The sequence below is a fragment of the Triplophysa dalaica genome, chromosome 24 (genome assembly GCF_015846415.1).
Source record: "Triplophysa dalaica isolate WHDGS20190420 chromosome 24, ASM1584641v1, whole genome shotgun sequence".
Classification (NCBI taxonomy): domain Eukaryota; kingdom Metazoa; phylum Chordata; class Actinopteri; order Cypriniformes; family Nemacheilidae; genus Triplophysa; species Triplophysa dalaica.
Genome location: NC_079565.1, coordinates 5,652,246 through 5,672,372, shown reverse-complemented (window position 1 = coordinate 5,672,372; position 20,127 = coordinate 5,652,246). Strand labels below are relative to the sequence as shown.

Below are 20,127 nucleotides of genomic sequence, written 5' to 3'. Positions count from 1 at the left end.
GGCCCATAATGGAGCCAAACAAGACGGTCCTCAGAGGGAGCTCAAGAAGGCCAAATATTGACTGCGTTTTATGGAAGGAACGATGAGAGCCAACAAAGCTAATGAAGAGACTTTTTTTATGCTGTTAAGATTAATCGCCTGTGTGGCACAACTCTTAAACATCACAGGGGGGGGGTCATAAAGGGCTGTTCACATGGCATCATGTTTGTCTAGGTTAATGGGAAATTGCGTCACAATCAAGCTTATGACACCTACACTGTTGCTTAAGTTTTCATGTGCTGAATCATGGGTAGTACATTGACATAACATAACTTCACATCACATAGTAGCTTAAAAGCACTTTTTAATCCAAGATATTAATATAAAAATAATAATACAAATAAATCACCAAAAAATAATATTAATATAAAAAATAATTATTAAAAATCACCAATATAGAGATAACTATGCTGCGGAAGGACAGCCGTGATATAATACAATACAATAAACTTAAGCCAGATTGCTTATTTTCACAAAAATAATGTGGATAAAAAAATAATAAATTTAATTTTATAAAAAATAAAAACTGCCGTTGATTTCTGAACCCATATGTTATTATTTTTCGGTGGAGATGCAAACGTTTTTGAAAAATCGAATAAAAACTACAGTACAAAAATGCCAAAATACCATTGGTTCTTGCATGTGTAGTGACTACACACAGCACTGTTACTGAATGCAAATACAGTTTGGGAGGAGGGCACATTTATCATTGAAGAATAATTATGATTAAATATGATACTCAACTGGCGGTTCTCCACTGTGCATTCTTGCCAAACGATTCATCAAAAATTTCTACTTTTGTCTTCCATGAAAAATGGCTTTGGCGTAACAGGAACAGTGAATGAAAATTCAGGATGAGCAGCCTCGCTGTGTTTGAAGTACTTAAAGTATAATGACAAAGACAAGACATATTATTGAAAGGAATGGAAAGCAAGTAAGAGTCTATTTACTGCTTAATGAGATTGATGAGGAATTTGTACCGTGCAGGCTGTGGCTTCTAAAACTGCACCATTTGTATTGTCCTCTGCGGTTCTGTTGATACACGATGATATCAGTAGTCAGAAGGCTGCGTGGGATTCAACACTTTCCCCTTCCAACCTACTCACTGGTTAGCTGTTAAAGTTACAGACGCGCAATTCTTTGTTGAGCTGAAACGTTTTGATGTACAAACAAAAGAAGGTTTGAATTCACCATAATTCTACAGAGACATCATCTACGACTGCTAATGAAAGATGTCCACCCGGTTTCTATTATATCAAAGGCAGTCTGTGCTATAATTTGATTAAAATTCAATGTTGTAGCTGCGAGAGTTAAACAGAATGAGGTAGTTAAATTTTAAAGCTTCATCATGGAAGAAAAATAAAAGAAATTCAAATAACCTTTTTGAAAGTAAGCACTTGGGGCATTTCAAAACGTACAGACACACATACAGAAACAAAACAAATCAAATTAAAATGCAAACAGTACATATCCCGGTGCATCACATTAAACTCAGATCCAAACCGATTCGTTCGGGTGCAGTGAATCATCACGCTCCAAGCTTGACATTACCATTTATAGACGTGTTCTGTCAGGTTGTACATTATCCAGTTTGGATTGTGCAATGCAATAACCGATTCAACATGATGACATTTTGCATAAAAAATAACTGACTTTAGTATCCAGAGACTTTCGATGTTATAATTAACTGCGTAAATAAAACACCGGCCATCGTATGTACTGTTAAATAGGCTACGGTCTCTTTTTCTGCTTCCTTCTATTTCTCACATCCTAATGGAACACCCTGCCAGCTTTCTATAGCAGAGCCACACGTACTTGACACAATTGTTGTTCCTCGACAGTGCAAGAAAAAAGCTCATTCGACACGACGGCGAGCGATGCTGACAGTTGCTACAACACTGGATTTTAAATCACCGGGGGAACTACTGTAGCTCTGTGGCTCTCTTGATAGGACGATAAAAACTTGAAGACCACCACAAACTTTTCAGGATAGTGCCGGAGCGCATCGCATCAGTGAGAAATAACCACTTCTAATCACAAAGTGAACTCGACACATTTGTTACGAAGAACGGAATTAGAAAGATAGAAAAATTTAGAAAACATTCTGGATAGTGTTAAACATTTCCGTGTGAGCAGATACTGACAATGAGAAGTTGTCTCAATACAAACTTCTATTAAAGCAGTGCAAATTACAACAGATTCTGCAAAAAAGTGTCTTCAGAACAAAGTATTTGATGGTGCAGAAATATGGACATGCACCTGCAGGGCATTTAGCTTTATCTGATCTTTATCGCACACAATAAACAGTGCCGAAAATAGTATCGACAACAGACTGAAACAAATAATTCAACATTTTAACACTATCAACAATTACTCCCATCAACACGGAGCAATTACTAGCCACACAAATCCCAAAGCACAAACCTTCAGTTTCCCATACCAACGCCAAGCATACCTCCAAAATGAACCTTCTTCCTAGATCTGCTAGTTTCGTCCATTGGTCCCCTTTAGTTCAACCAATCCAAAAAATGCACAATTCTCCTCGCCTGAAGGGGGGTTGGCACTTTTCTGTAGCCCTCGGCCCCTGCTGCCTAACTTCCCATGTCCAAGAACTCTTGCATCTCCTAGCATGCACAGGTGAGGACTGACCATCAGCACCGCACGCAGACGTCAACTGTGGCGTTGAAAAAGATTGTATGTAAGCTCTGTTCTCAGTGCCGTGAGAGAGAGGGAAAAAAAGATGCCACAAAAAGAGGAAAAAAATCTTACCAGGGCCCACTCCTTAGCAACAGGGTTTGTACAGTGTAGAGCATGTTTCCATGGAAATATATCAATCAGGAATGTGCATGAGTGTTGCTCGGAAAGGTTCAAGAGACTTCAGCAGAATACTCGTGCTTTTACTAACAAGCTGACGCTGCCTTTAACAGTACAAGATTTTTTTAAATATCGCATTAGATGAATTTGATGTGGGAAATCCCGTTTGCTTTCTGAGCTGTGTATGGTTACCTGTCAGATAAGAAGTAAAAAAAGTAAAACTGTTTCGCGCTATTCTTCAATAGATGTGATTAAAATAAGAGAACATTGCCATGGGAACAGATCGCCTGTTTTCTAAAAGCTACAATTTCATTCAGTGAATGAAAAAAAGATGTCCTTGTAACTCTTATCTGACCTGGAAACAAGTGTTTCATTCCATGTTTCCAACTCTCACGAGTTCTTATAGTATTGTAGTAGCTGTGGATTTCAAGGTTGCCATTTTAAACCAATGGCTCCCATTACAACCAAACATCTTACACCTTTTCATGTTGCAGCCCTAACAAACATGGATGGGGTTCAAAAATGCCCCAGGTGACGCTTCTACCAAACATAGCAGGCATTTTCACCTCGGATTACTGCTTGAATTTGTGTAACTGTGTGACAAGTCAATCATTTGCCATAACAAATTCTTGCGAATACCGGGAGCAAAATAAGTTGCGGATGAATGCATGAATGATTGGAACATACAACACATTGAAAGTGGTAGTTTATCCAGATTTGTTTCAGCATTTCCTCACATCAGCTTTCCAAAAATGTATTTCCAGAAGTAGATATTTTGAAGAATGTTGGCAACCAAATAACCTTGGGCAACCTTGACAAAACCACGGAGACATTTCCAAACATAGGCTTATCTTCTTCTGTGGTATAGACAATTTCAAAGCGACAACGGTAACAAACATCACTGCGCATGCATGCGTTGCACTGCCCTTAACTTCCGATACACATTCACAAACAATAGAGTGCCTGTAGATTATTTCTTCTAACAAGCAAAACAGACCAGGAAGAACCCTTACTTGGCTAAACTCGTCTCTCCAATATTTCGAATTTACACTGCGACACCAAGCTCAACCGCTAGGTGTCAATGTACCATCCTGTTTCTTTTAATACGACCGAACAACAGGACCCATTCAACAATTTCAATTCAAATTCAAAAAATTTTGTTAATTGAATAAAATGAACATAACAACAAAATTAAACCGAATTAAAATGAATATTACTATAAATTAAATATAATATAAATAGTTTTCTTATTAGACTCTAGCCAAACACAGACCGGAAGTTAACTGCAGTCCAGGTGCGGGCGTCCGATGAAACAGTCTATTTGACAACATGAGGGTGAATAAAAGATGACAGAATTTTTGTTATGTGTGATCTATCCCTTTAAAAGTGATGCATATCATTTTTTACTAAAGACGGCTTCAGCGGCAAACAAACATTATGTGGTCCAAACTTCCAACTTCTGGTTGAAAAATTATCGATATCGTTTGAGTTGTTTAAATAGAATTTAATAGTATATAAATTAATTTTCATAAATATAAATGGTTATATAATAAACAAACAAAGAACGGAAGTTAACTTCTGCTTGTGGCACATTTTCCATTTAAAAACCTAGCTTGTAGCTTAGCCATATACATGCAGAACTACATAACACCTTTAGGGCATATGTCACGTTCTATTAACTAAAGAGTGTTCTCAGATCTTACAGTCTGAGAGCTGAGTCAGCCAGACTTTCTCCCCAGCTCAGCCAATGAGTCACATGGGCCAAAACCTCTAGGCCAATGACAGCTGTCGCTCGCCACACCTCCATTCTGTGCGCCACATGCTGTTGTGAGCATCACTCCTGAACGCTTCCATTTGCCACACATAGCTGCCAGTTACTTTCTTACTGTACCCGGTCATCATAGCCAACAATCTGGAGTGAACCAAAGAATTGTATTTGCAACAAACAAGTCATTTTTTGTAATTGTAGATCGCAGGATTCCAGTTTGAGTTGTTGAGATGTTGTGCGAAATCTTTCCATACTGTAGGCGGAAAATTGTGAAAAATGCTTCAATGCAAAGCCTTTTTACTGTTCCATTTGACAAACTCGAAAACTTGTACAATAAATATCTACACACGTACATTTAAATGTACTGCAAAAATGAAAGTATAATATGCATTGCAAGTTTTATCTGTATTTATGCATAATTTGACATATTTGTTTGGGACTTTAAATTGGGTCACATAGGTTTCACAGCACAGAAGTGAGTAGATTTATCTGCACAGGTACAAAAATCTATTGTACAAGTTCACAGATTCAATATTGCTGCTCTTTCACCTCCATATTACAGCTCTGCACTGTTAAGGTTGAATAAAGATTCAGATCCACAAGAGCCGATTCAGGATGTGTTTCAATTAAGAAAACCTCTGAACGCCTCTATGACACATCCAGCACAAACACACACACACAGTAGTTGCACTGATGTGGAAGGCATTCAAATGGCCCAAAATACCAGAATCTTGCCCCTGGTCCCTGTTACCAAATTGGACAGAAAACATTGTGTGTGTGTGTGTGTGCGCAACAATTCTACAATTTCTTTAAAATGATCTCATTTTAGACACAACTGTAGACTAATGGTATGATTGCTGTCAAGTGTACTGCCGCCCTCAGTCTAATTTGGATATAATGCACAAAGTGTTTATTCGAATGGTGACAGACGAACATGTACATGTGATTCGAGAGGTGGACGTGTGTTCGCTTTGTGGCCTAGATACAAATGAAGTCTAAGTGAATTAACAGCCTGCTGAAGCCGCAGGGCTTTTCAGATATTCTGCGGGTTATCAGAGCAGCGGAAAAAAATAATACAATAAAGAACTTTCATTTGTGGAAAAATTAATTTACATGATCAATAGAATCAACATTCTGTTCTTGTTTACCAACTTTTATGATTGAACCTGTACAACGCGAAAGGAGATTTGCAAAATGTTAACACTGTTATTATTCACACAATGAAATCATACAGTGGCCGGTATCTTCCGAGCTTTAAAGGCTCAAGTGCACATGGACAACTTTTGAGGTATTTTTAAGATGCATGTCTGGGCTGAATGCATCCCATGAATATTCTAAGATGAACGTCATCTTTAATTTCTCACAGGTTTGAAACAACATGAAGGTGAATAAATTAAGACAAAATTTTTGCTTTTGGGTGATCTGTCTTTTAAAATGGCCATGAATGAGAAGTGGTTTGTGTGTACACACTCACAGGGCCTGTCTTCGGGTTTGCTTGGGATCTCTTCCACGCATTCCGCAGGGAACCAGCCTATATTCCCTCGAGCGCTGCCTTCCCAGAATCCTCCTTCTCCAATACTGAGAACTACGTGTAGAGAAAAATGATGGAAAGATCAAAAACAGCCATCCATCATTTACAACAACAATGCTACTATACCAGTGCAAATACAAACGCGGTAAATTTTGCTAAGTCTCTCTTGTGCACCTCATTCTATTTGTGAACTGTTTTCAGATCTGACCAGCGATTCTGGTGCCCAAGGTCACAATCTCTGAGTTTATTTTCCATATGCAATATACTATTGGTAGTGAACTGACATAAGTGTATATTGCTTTTAAAAGTTAAACTGAAATGCAGCATCATGGTTGTGTGATTCGTAAAGTTTGCCTTTTACTTTTATGCTGTGCCAAAGCTTTAGATAAAAGTAAACAGTGTTTCACACCCAAACTGGGTTTATTAGAGAAGCATTTACCTTTGACTCTGTCATTCTTGTATAAAGATATTTCGCCCTCTGCCTGTGGTTGGTAAGGCTTCACCACCACGTAGTGTCGTCCTGGCACAGCACTATACAGCTTGCGTTTGGACCCTGGGGTGTCCATACCGGAATAGGCGTCCCTGTTGGCACAAGTAGTAGTGAGAATACAAGCGACAACGTCTTAAAAAATATAATGAACAAAATGAGGTCACACATACAAATATAGAAATCTTTAAAATAAAAATTAGGAAGAAAACTGTAATTTAAAATTCTTCTTCTTAATACTACTACTAATAATAAATGACAACAACAATAATAATTATTGTAATTTTAGAAATGAGTGGCGAATATCATCATGATTTATTCAGGTCTTCTACAAAAATTAACAAATTAATATTTGACATATATCAGATATATATATATATATATATATATAGAATATATGTGCATTAATTGGAATTAGTTTAAAAAATGATTTTATGAATTTTATTTAACGTAAATATTAATGATACAAAAATGAGATATTTATTTATATGCTTTAAAACTCTGTATGGTCTGGTTTGTGTTGATGAAGAGGTACTTAAGCTTTACTACTGGACCTGTTAGGGTACATAAAAGAAAAAAGGAAAACTCATTGACATTGCAGCCATGCAAGTATGCAGTGATGCACACTATTAAAAGTAAGATGGCTCCCTCTGCTGGATAGCCACCATAAATATACATTATTACTGGATTTGCTTCCAGACTCAAAATATTCTGAGAGTAGCTCTGAGCCATTACCTTATTCAACAGAAAACAGTACCTCTGTTCAGCATTGGAGGCCTGTCCTAAAATGACTCTCTGTACACAATGTGCCAGCAGACGGCTCCAATCCAAAAAAAAACTTCTGTGCGAAAATGCTGACATTAAAAGCCAGTCCCGAAAAGGTTGTTAATGAACGTGTTAATGAGGGCGCGATGGACCTGAAAATAACGCAGACACTCTCGCCACAAAAGAACATCTCGTTTTCGGTAATGATATGCGTAATCTCCAAGGCACATATCCTTATTTCGCTTTGACTTCGGCATATAAATAGAAAGTATTATTTGATTGACAGTGTACAAAAGAAACCAAATGTTCATTGTGTCAGACAGAATTCAGACTTAATTTTGTATATGTACTGTAATAAATGGTTCAACAGTGAAAGACACCATATATTTAAATAACGATTAAATAAAATGGGAAAATCTAAATAGATGCATTGTCATTAATGGACTTTTATCTCAATGTACTGTATACTTATTATCTTTAAGGATGAATGTATTGTAGTAACCTGGATTTTCACTAGGTTTTGTGAAACGTAGCCAAGCATGATGTAGGTACAGGAGAGCCTAAACACGGGTTATTCAGGTAACTCTCTGTTCATACATGACATCCCCTGCCTCACAACCTCTCCAGTTCCCCTTAGCATCTGATGACTTCTGCCTACAGGTGCAGATGAAATTGGGACAAAGCACCCACATATGCCCTCTATATGCCTTTTGCTTTTTTAAGCCTCCACTGAGATGCTGTCAATGTCACCGGCCGCCCAAAGTCAACATACCCACATTAGCTTTCTTGCACAGGGATAATACAGATGCAGTGTTTGTTTAGAGCTCTAGAAAGTGTTTACATGCAATCCAGACCTTAACATATAAATCTAAGGATCTTAGAAAATTTGAGACAAAAATTAAAGGGATGGTTCACACCCAAAATAAATGATGTCATCATTTATTATCCCTCGAAACGAGCATGGCTTTCTTACTTCTATGGAACATGAAAAGAAGATATTCTGAGAAATGTCTCCGTGATTTCATGTTCATACAATGGAAGTCAATGGGGGCCTGTGTTGTTTGGCTACGGACATTCTTCAAAATATCTTCTTTTCTGTTCTTCAGAAGAAAGAAAGTCAAACAGGTTTAAAATGATATAAAGTGGATTGCATGATTAATTCATTTTTTATTTTTTGGTGAACTGTACCCGTAAAACTCGCAAAAGTGGCTCTCTAGTCTAAGTTGCTTTGGATAAAAGCATCTGCTAAATGAATAAATGTAATTTAAGCTTGTTACATTGTATATTGTCTGTTGTTCATATTTTTTATGCTCTCAATAATGTATATTGTCTACTGTAATGTACTGTCATAAATGTAATGTTTATTGTAAACAATGTAGTTGCGACTGTGCATATTGTTTACTTGAGCAATAAATGATCTTTCTATAGTAAAATCACAACCTACAACACCGGCAACAGCAATAAAATGAAATTATTTACTATTATTATCTGCTAATAATAATCGGAACAAGCGTCATGTTCGTTACAAGTGTTATAAGTTCATTAGCCCAACTGCAGGCAGTTGCCAAGCAACATTGCTATGGATGTACTGGATATGTTCTCCATTAATTCTATGCAATTAATATAGAAAATAATATAAACAGTGTGCGTTTCGCGGCTCCGTTGTATTTTGTCTCCTGTACTACATAGAACATTTATAGTATGCACAACAAAAAGGCTTCACAATTTGGTTTTGAAGTTTAGTTGTTCTAATGCAAGCTGAATGAACAAATTCAGAAAGTTCAAAACAACTAAACTGCTAAACCAATTTTACAGGGTACAGTATAAACACCAAAAAAACTTTAAACATATAACCTTTAATTTACATGCAAATCTGTTTTAAACGGATGTGTCACCCCAAAATGAAGAACTGTCATTCACTCTCCTTATTAACATTTCAAACCTGTACGGCTTTTGGCTTCGGCAGAATACCGTTGGTACCCATTGACTTGCATTGGTTTTGTTTCCATACAATAGAAGTCAATGGGCAGCAACGTTTTTGGGTTTCAAAACATTCTTCAAAATATCTTCTTTTTCAGAAGAAGTCGCCATTTTGAAATCACAAGAGGGCGAGTAAATGATGACAGCAATTTCATTTTGGGGTGAACTATCCCTTTAAGGAGATCTTGAACTTAAATCTCATATATTGATTTCCAAATTTCTAGAAACCATGAAACCAATCAAGCTTGACCCACGCAGAACCCACATGCACCAACGGGATAGAAATCCGAATCTGGTCAGCTGACCATCTCACTGTCAACTTTCAAATGGTCTCAACATAAAAACCCACACCAGCTGGTGCTTACAAGCCAATAGGTGGAAGATAAAGAAGCATAAATCAGCAAACCATAAATGAGTGGCTTACCCATTTACATCACAGCCTATGGCAGCCCAGCGCTCTGCCAATGCAACTAGCTGTCAAACCGTGCTGCTTTCTTATCCAGCTTCATCCAAACACAATTACATAAGCTCGGCTTCACGTCTTATTTTTGGAAGAAAAGCAAAAGAGAGTTAATGTGGGCTGAGATATTTATGCAAAAGAGGGAGGAAGAAACCAAGGCCAGCAAATGTTAGATATTGGTTAAAGCGGCACATGTATAGTCACATCCACAGGTCTATTTTTAATCGAGCTTCACGCTAATGGGGAATAAGGTATCAGAGTTTTCACGGCTGTGACTGCCGCCATCCAAACCTAAGTGACAATTACTGCAAGACAAACACTTGGCAAACACGTCGCTGTGCTGTCGTATAGTGAAATGATGTTATATTACCGGCTTTATGGTTAAACTTAGCTACAGCTAAATCAGGCTCCATTTACCTCTGTATGAGATCATTAAACACTGAGAATCTTACAGTGGTCTGACTTTGTTTATTTAGATTAACGCGTTGTTTAAGCCTTTGGATGCATGCCCTATGACTTTTATGCTGTTTCGCTTGTTCCAGGCCTTTAAGACTATAATGACAAAGAAATTAGTAAAATGTAATATCACAATACTCAATTCAAGTTTTATGTGAAGTGGTGATTTATTAAAGCATGGAAAAAGTATTAACATTCATCAGTCAATAGATTAATCTAAGAAACGTCCTAGCAACGTCAGAGAACACACCTTATGTCTTGTAAAAAAACCTAAACGTCTTAGGTATTTGAGGTTGGTTAGTATGCTTCGGACTGTAAATGAAACAACATTTCTATCGACAGGCATACAGTACAAAAGTGTACATGCGCTCTCCCTAAATATATTTAAACTGGGTTACAAAGTACCATGAAACCAGTGCTCGAATTGAAGGGGGGCTGGGGGGATCCGGGACCCCCCATAATGCATTAGGGACAAAGAAGTAAAAAATGGACTTTGGGGGTCCCTCAAATATTTGTATTTGATTAACAATTATAATGACAAATGTGAGTACATTCATGCAATAGATGTGGTCAATTTTGTGAATGAATTATCTACAATAATTTATATCAACCTTGTTTGATATCAACCCAGTTGTCATGTCTCTTTAAATTTGAAACACCCCGCCCCACGTCTAAAGACCGCTAAGTGCAGGACAGTGAAAGAAGCCTGTTCTTCTATGTAAGCCTGTTTTAAATATAAAAGTATATAGTTATGCATATTATAAACAAATATATTCTGTATTTTGTATCAATTGTATATTGCAAGATTAACCCCCACCCAAAAAATTTAATGAGGGGGACCCCCCAACAATTCTTTGTATACCACGCAATACCTGAATATAGTGAAGACATGAGTATGTTGGAACCATAACAGAACAATTTCATAAGCGTAAATTTTCAAAATAGAATCTTCAAACTTACAACACAAACAACATTTACAACATGACCTTTCCTGGCAAGTGATAAGAGCGCTCCAATTTCTCATGTTTATAGCTGTTGACAAATGGCAATTGCAATATGCCGCTATAACTGACTACATCTGCTTCAGTTCCCTTCTCAGCCGCTAAAGAGCAGCCACATTATCTAATACACCACGGAGTAGAAGACACATAGACACAGAGTGAAAGTGACACACACGCACACACACACACCATACGGACATAGCCATAGCAACTGCTGCTGTAACTAGGGGATGGTGTTCGTTTTGAGCTGCACATGCAGGCGCAAGAGCCAATGATATTTTCACGGGTTTGACACTGACACTACCTAGCACACATGAAACGTTTCTACAACATTTCGACACTTTATTTTAGTTACAGTCACCAGAGTATGTTAACTTTGAGGAGTTACAAGTATCATTTCAGCTTACAACCACGGTAGAACGTCTTGGCAATGTTGCGAGAATACCAAAAACAAAATCATTGCAACAACCTATAAAATACCAAAACACAACCAAAGTTCAACGTTTGCGAAACGTTGTTTTTTATTTTTACAAAGCTTACAAAACGATTTCGATTTGTTTTAGTTTAAGTCAGAGAGGCTAGCTTGAGAACCGACCAGAAAAACACTGTATATGCTATCGCAACCGATGTCAAGCACAACAAGCGAATCTATATAGGTTACACCGTGAGAAAGGAGAGGAGAACAGGGTCAAATACCAGAGGAGTTAATTCTTCCTTTTTAAAATGACATCTAATTAGAGGAGTTTTTTGCAGTGGAAGTGAGTAATTGGCCTGGCCCACTTACTGTACCGAGCCTGCACTCGCGCAAGAACCCCTGTTGAGTGACAAGATTCGCACACCCACAGACACACATGCGTCCACGCAGACGCACACACGCTCCTGCACATGTGCACGCTGAACTTTCACTACATGATGTGCTCCCACGCATGCACTCACTCCGAGAAATATATGTACACATATAGCATACAAGCACATGTTGTCTATTTGAACGGATTCTTGCCTCTTTCTGTGTCCTACATTTTTGCCAGCTCTCCAAATTGCACTTTTCTTTGTGGTGATGCACCCAAGGTCACAATGCTAAAAAGAGGACACTGGGCTCTTATCCAGGATCATCCTGGATCAGGTGCACACGGCGTTGAACCAAACCCTGTCTGCTTGGTTATTTAACAGACAGATGCCCAAATATTTTCAAGTTTCAATGCCCTAGACATTCCAAATATGAGAATGGCATTGATCTCCATGAGATACAGATGTCATGATCAGTTCCAGGTTTTCTTCATACTTCCATAAATTTCTGTACAATTTAATAAACACCTTGGTTTGTACTCGAATTGAAATATTTGATCTCTCATGCACTTTTAAATGCACTAATAATGTAATGGTTATTCACGGAGAAGTCAGCCAGGGTGAACTCTATAAATGGCTTATTAAGTGGCAATGAAAATTATAAAGTAATTTCTCTTTGTTTTCCTCATAGTAAAGGACTGGGTAACTATGGTAACCAGGACTTCGCATATACTGTAAACCATCCCCCAGTACAAGATTCGACTCGATGCGTACCTTTCTAAATAGACCATCAAATGATTCCCTATATCTGCTTTATGATGCAAAAACAGCTTTATGTTTTACGCCGTCTTTTGTGTGCTGCACAATGTCTTTGAACCTTTGGACATCAAAGCCCGTCATGAAGTTAAAGTGCTGCTGTGGAATACAGGCACATGACTGCATATGAATTATAGAAAGTGCATGATGCTCCCTTATATCCAAGCTATACAATGTTGCCATATCTAAATAGAAAAAAAATATAATTGTCTAAAATGTCTCAAATGTAAATATATGTATAATTGAAGTCAATTGCATCGATTTGATTGTTTTGTGATTGACTCAAGCTCTGACAGACACTTTTGCTGATAGACACATTAGTCTATTCAAGGATGTAGATTCTCGAAGAGTACATAAAGTACAGCTGGACAGAGGGCATCTCCACGATCTAATCAACTTGCCAACCACCAATTCCCAAAAAGCAACATTTGACCCAATTCTATCAATAACAACACGAATTTGGCCAGAAATATGGCCTCCGGTGGCAATGGATAAAAACAACTGTCCTGAAAGATACTCACTCTGCTCTGGACATCAACGGATCCTCTTTGCCCCAACTGAGAGGTACCCACTTTGGTCCAGTCTAAAAGTAGCACATATTACTGCACATTCGTATGTGCCTGTCTCCGTGAACCAAAACGAACACTCGCCTGGTGCCAAATGTGAGTAAAAAACAAGTTTGCCAGGTACTTAAGTAACTGAAACAATATGTTTAAATTGAATTATTTTTTACATACAGTACATGTTCATACATAAACACTTATTGATTTTCCTCCAATACTGACAACCCCAGTGGAGTATTCCACACATTAAACCACCAACGCCACAATACGATGTGTTGAAGATTTTGGGACTTTTTTAAGATACAATGCGCAATAGTTTCATGGACAGTATGTTTTATTTATAGCGAATGTGGTAAGAGTTCATAAATGCAAAAGTTTAATTTTGATACTCATATACTGTAGGTGGACATATCACAAGGTAAAACTGACCTGCTGTGGCGCTGGGGGGTCTGTCTCCGGGTATCTCCCTCCCCTAGCCGTCCCAGGGAAGGGGAACGGCTTCGGGGTGAGCGTCCCCCCCGGGCCATGGTCTTCACTGTGCCATTGGGGCTGTTCTGCATCTGCTGGGGGTGGCGGGGCGAGAGGCTGCGCAGGGGTGAGGGTGAGCGCGAGCGGTCTGGCGGGAGCTTGTTGACGTTCAGGTTGTTGTCGCTGTTAGAGCGGAGCAGCACGCGGGGGGCGGCCAGAGTGTTCCTGCCCTGGTGCTGCGGGGGCGTCTGCTGCAGCTGCCTGCTGCGACCTGTGCCTGCCGGTGCCTCCCGAAAAGGCACTGGGAAAGAACGAGATAGAGAGAGATTAGAAATGATCATTTACAGAATGTCAGGCAGACTTTAAACTGCTCCGCCAGGCTCAAAGCAATTCAGTTTTTTAGGCGGCCCTCTTTTATTTGCGAGTGGAAATAATTAGAGCGATGTGACAAGTGTTTAAGAGCGAGCGTTTCGACTCGCTTCTACAAACGAGTTATATCACATTAAAGTCAGACTTTGCCTCAAGGGCCAAAAGTCCAAACGCTGTCTGTGCAATAAGTTCCCGATCACCCCACTTTTGGGTTATTTATTCAAAATGAACTGAATTTGCTGCAGTTTCATTAATTTATGGAACCAAATATCATTTCTAATACTGATAACTACTGCATCATGTGTTTCAAATAAATTTTAAGGGGAAATGTGGAGAATTAAGGTGTTCTGACTCAAACTATAATCCTACAGTATTTTCACAAAAAAATGACCTATAAAAAGTAATTTTCATGATATATTCATTAAATACGGTTATTTATAGGTACTTATGTGCACGACACAGATGTCGCGACTCTTTTTATAATAGGCTCCTCCTCCTGTTTGTGATTAAATTTTGGGTCCTCCTAATCTACACATTTATCTTTGTCTATTTTTGGATGTTTTCTCAGTCTCTGCACGTGTTTTGGCCACACCCACTTATTAACATTTTTGTATTCTCAACATACAAAGATCTGATGCATTTGACTATTAATTTCACAGTAATAATATAAACCTCATGCAATTCCTATGTACATATAAGAGTTTTAGGAAAATTCTGTGTTACAGTGAATGATCAAGTGTAAATCCCTCCAACATCAATTCATGAATTGTGTGGATTGTTATTTAATTTAAAAAAAGATGCAAGATTAGATACAGATATTACTTGACATACAGCAGGTTAGGAGGCAATTCATGAATTTGCATTCGTCATTTGTATTATTAGACCCCTTAGACTTACGCTGTGACTGTATAAATATACACCTGTTTTATGTCCGAGTATGAATGAACAGCATAGTCACAAATCCTGTCAATACAGCTCAAGTTGTATTAAGCTTATCTCTGTCATACACTTACAAACTGGTCTTGCTCTCTTGAGCATCTAGACTAATCATTCCGGTTTCGAAAGATGATTTACCCCGAAGCCAAGTTTTGTGATTCCAAGGTGATATCCAAGCGTTTCGGGGCCAGATGAGGCCTTTTTCCACCCCGCCTGCAGAAATCCCTTGTGTTTACTGTACCCCGTATGTGTGACGAACACTTATATTTATTTCCCTAAAGTCAATTTAAAGGTGGTTCAGAAACAGGTTTAGCCACAGGAGGTTGTCTGAAAGATGCTGTTCATCATGCATTTCGCATGAACTAGAAATCGCTGGCAGGGTGAGAGAAACACTAAATATATTTCAACATAAGAACCCAGGAGAAGTGTGGAGAAGCGGTATTACATCATAAAACACAAATCCCTCCCCCCCGACCAAACATTTATTAATGCGAGGATGTAATGGCAAGTGCGGTGGTTAGATCACCTTCCCAGTCATCGCAGGTTTTTATTGGGTGACATTTAGTATGACAAAGCGCGGTCTCTGAGGTACAGATGTTCTGGTTCATTATTTAAAAGGGAGTCATTACGAAGATGATGTTCAGAAGCACGTGAGTTGTTAACCCCCAGAAGAGTCAAGAAGAAATCCACCCAACAACCCTACTGATCATGTGACTCCACATCAGTCATGATGTCAATAATAAAAATACATGTTTATCGCTAACGGCGCATGAAATTTGCTTAATTCTTTTCCTTATACACAGACTAGATTATCATGAGCAGGTCTAAGGAGCAACACCAATGATTCTCTGGCAATGACAGGAAGTAATGACATCACAGGCACTTTGGCAGATGCCGTTTTATGGTAATGAAACACACATTTGCTCTGAACTATTGAAAATAAAGCGTTGACTTGTCAACTCTCTCTCTCATTCATTGCTAAATACAATGAATCCCAAAGAACATCTTTCTTATCTGAAGCAAATGTTCACGATAAACTTTTTAAAAAGTCTTGAAGGGCATGCGTGAGTTTAGATTTCACGGCAGGAGTTGACTAATTTCCTCGCAGATGGAAATGTCTCGCAAAGTGACTCACTTCACCTTCTCTCAGCACCTCAGACTAATATCCTCTCGGCCCCACAAGACCAGTTTTGAATTTCATAATAATCTGTCAAAATACAGTCGAAAACCAAGCTTACACAACTCAAAACACAGAGCACAAACACGACACGCTTTACCTTACCTAGGAAAAGCGTAAACAACATCTCGTATAGTTTTGAGAAGTTACATGTGCGAGATTTCCACAGGCCAGAAGTCACCAAAGGTCAAGAGAACCCTTCCTTAGATCCTTAACACAGCAGCACGTCTTACCTTCTTTCTTGAAGGCATTCAATAAAGACTTCATATCTCCTCCGTTTATTGCTCAATAAGTCCGTCAGTTTTGCCTTGAGGAACTTCAAATGGAAGGTCAGGTTCTCCTAAACTGTGTTCCTTAGTTAGCGAAGCACAGGAGCTGTGGTGACAGTCCTCGCACAACATGATGCCGTCTGTAACTGCGAGAGAGCGTGCGTTTCCTCGCTCTACACATGCTCTCTCTCGCTGACACACATACGTACACACTGACTCTCTTTCGCTCTCTCTCTCTGTCACTGTTTCCTTCTATTCAGCCCCACCCCTTTTCTATTTCTTTCTCATCACTCTTCCTCAACACCCCCCCCCCAAATCATTCACTGTACTATGAGTTGAAGCCCCCCGCGTCTTAATTCCGCTAGATAGTCATGGCGTAAGACTGATTGGAGTGCGTTGTTGAATCAGCTGGGTGACAAGTCCACGCTGGGATAATTCTGTTCAAAACACAGCCATTATGACACAAAGTACTGAGATAAACACAATTCAACCAGAATTCCTCAAGTTTGGCCCATCAGTGGCTCATGACACCATACAAGAGGTTTCTAAATCAGGGGCGACCGCCCACTGTAAGGCACAATCAAGATGCTGGAATTAGCTGGTGGAAATAAGAAGGTGCTATTGATTAGGGATTTTAACCCTTGTCGGACTGCCGAAACAGCTGTATGGGAATCAAGCCCCTGAGTGTTGCTAAGCAACCCAAGCATGGATGTCTAAATTAGTCAGTGCAAGTTGCCGGGTTTGTGAATCCTCCCGTTTCCCATGTATGTGGGCTGTCCTTTCGCACTTGCAATTCACAATTGCCTCTCTCTCTTTTTATCCCCACCTCCCTTTTCTGGCACGAGATGAAAAAAAAAGCGCTTGGAAATAATGAGGAACGAAATCTCGCATGTTCAAATCTGTGTCGGGGGATGATGTCATCAGTACATCCATTTAAATATCTGATACACGTAGAGAAGTTTACAAGTCTAGCGTAAGTTCTTCATTCGTTTCTACTTTAATACAAATTCATTTATTAAATTAAATCTGCATGACAATTTAAACATTGAATAGAAAAAATACCTCAATTTTTTTTCTTTTGAAAACGATGATCTAGAAATTCATTAAAATATTTTTTATCTCTTGCATTCATAACTTTCATTTGAACTACATTTTAAAATCCTAAAATGTTAGTTAGCTCCAGTTTGCTATCCCAAGTTAATAAATAAATAAACCAGGTACTGAACAATATCATAAAATGTACATTTCTACTAATTTAATTAATTAATTTTATTTTATTACTTTGACTTCATTTGGTTTGAGCCAACATGAGTCCTTCCAAAATCTCTGATGTCAAAATTCACTGTTTCCCAGGAAATAGAAAAAAATACTGTACTTTTTAAATGATTAAATACTGTGTTGTCAAAGCTGGTTAGATCTTTGCAAAACCCAGTGACAAACCTAAAGGGTCACTAATAATAATTAATGTCAAAAAATAAAATCACTAAATATGAAGTTGAACGACAGTATCGATACTGACAGTAGCGATAACCTATGATTCAAACAGCGATGACGATATACAGGCAAAAGTTACAGATTGCATCATAAATAAAACAATCTCAGATTTTAGACGCCACTGTAAATCTTTCAATAAAAAATATTTTGAATTGTATCTCAAGGCCGTGAGCTGTGACCAAATGAGCCACCGAACTGACAAAACTGACAGCTTCTTACATCCAAATAACATCTTCCACAAGCAATAACACAACAACCTGCTCGACCGTTTGAAACTCTCCCAGAAGAGCTGCGATCGTTCATTCATGCGGCAGTTGTGATGGCCATGATTCACAATAAAACAAGCTTTACTTTAAAACAAACTGTGTGAGTTTATGTCCTGCTGACACCCATCCCTTTATATTTACTTCACTCTCATTCCTCGTTCCCCTCTGTTTATGCCATTAACAACTTTGACTTATGCTTCAGCCACTGCATTCGGCTGCTTTGATTAATCTTTCCTGATAAAAAAATCATCCTTTCATGTGTGTCAGCGTTTTCTAACCCTCCGCCCGTCGAGAGCGTGGCTAAAGATGAATAGACATTTTCAGCCAATTAAAGGCTCTTATATCCAGCAAACAATTCCACGGGGCCTCTGAGGGGCGGCCACTGCAGCTGGTATCCAGACTCATTAAATCAATAGTCATTAAATTGCACTTGAAACTGTACCACAACTAAAGAGCTCAGCCTAGTCGGTCGAAGCCAGCGCTTTGAGTTTGAACATTGGGCGGCAAAGCAAAATCCATCACTCTGTCATGCTCTGCGTTTTGTTTAGTTTATAAACCCTGATTAAGTCACGGCAGTATATTACGTTTCCCAGCGATATGAAATCTTGTGTCAATACAGGCTGCCAGAATGCAATATGAACCCATGTGCATACGTGCATGTCAATCTCCATCATTCACAAAATATATCTGTGAATTTTATATGCTTCAGCGAGAAAGTCGATAATAAGCCAAGCTCCGTCACCTCCTTGGCCAACCCAAGTGAGCGCAAGGCAAACTCACATCCCTTAAGCCAATTATTGTGTGGATCTGGTAACCACGGCAACCGCTGGGTGGCATTAAATGGGACGGCCATTTACATACATAACTACAGTGCTTGTTTTAAACATATAGGCTTGGCATTGTGATACATAAACAAACAAAACGCTTTCAAACTCATAAAAGAGGGGGCAAAAAACACGTCCTTCCAAATGTTGGTGGACGCTACGAACTGAACAAATGTTCAAAGCGTCAACACTGTGCCCTCTGATGCAGTTTTACATGTGCATGAAAATAACAAGCCCATCCCATTTCTCCCGGAGTGACGCATTAGACTTAATGACAAACTGTGCAACTATTGAAGATTGTTCAATCGAACCTTATAAAAATTGTATCTTTGCACAGCTGGCCCCCCTTCAAAGGTTGCTTTTTGCCTGAAATTGAAACGTCAGGGAGAACAGCAAGCTGCGGATTGCTGGGCTTTTTTGATGGAATCCTTGTATTGTCACATCAGCTGTTATCTGAAGGCAAATTTGAAACCTGACAGCTGTAGTGAAGTGGACAAGAGATGTACTGTAAGGCCCCGAATCAATATCATCCAAACAGTCCAGCCAGCCAAAACGTTTAAGGGAGACAGGGGCTAGTTGTCACACTTTTTAAAAGTCAATGTTTTCGGGTACAGGAAGTTTATTTCTTACCGTTTTTTTAAGTCACGTAGATTATTATCCAGGGCAAAATATATAATTTGAATACATAACTGAGAATGTATACTAAACTGTATATAAACTGGTACAGTATTGTTTTAAACATAAAAACTAATACAGATACACTATTTTTACGCTAAATATGTCCCTAAAAAGAGGGTTTGTCAGGTTTTGCTCAATTTGGTAATAAATATGTCTCCAAAATATGGTTACCCACACGCA

At 38.7% G+C, this 20,127-nt stretch overlaps 1 protein-coding gene across 1 annotated transcript in view; it reads right to left on the bottom strand.

Moving 5' to 3' along the window:
* The window catches only part of shank2b (SH3 and multiple ankyrin repeat domains 2b), a 78,308-nt gene that overhangs the window by 27,502 nt on the left and 30,679 nt on the right, over nt 1-20,127 (bottom strand). The window contains exons 11-13 of the mRNA XM_056740024.1: nt 13,896-14,235; nt 6,592-6,734; nt 6,096-6,206 (exon numbers count right to left, since the gene is read on the bottom strand). Of these exons, the coding sequence (XP_056596002.1) occupies nt 6,096-6,206; nt 6,592-6,734; nt 13,896-14,235 (594 nt within the window). The remainder of the gene's footprint in view (nt 1-6,095; nt 6,207-6,591; nt 6,735-13,895; nt 14,236-20,127) is intronic.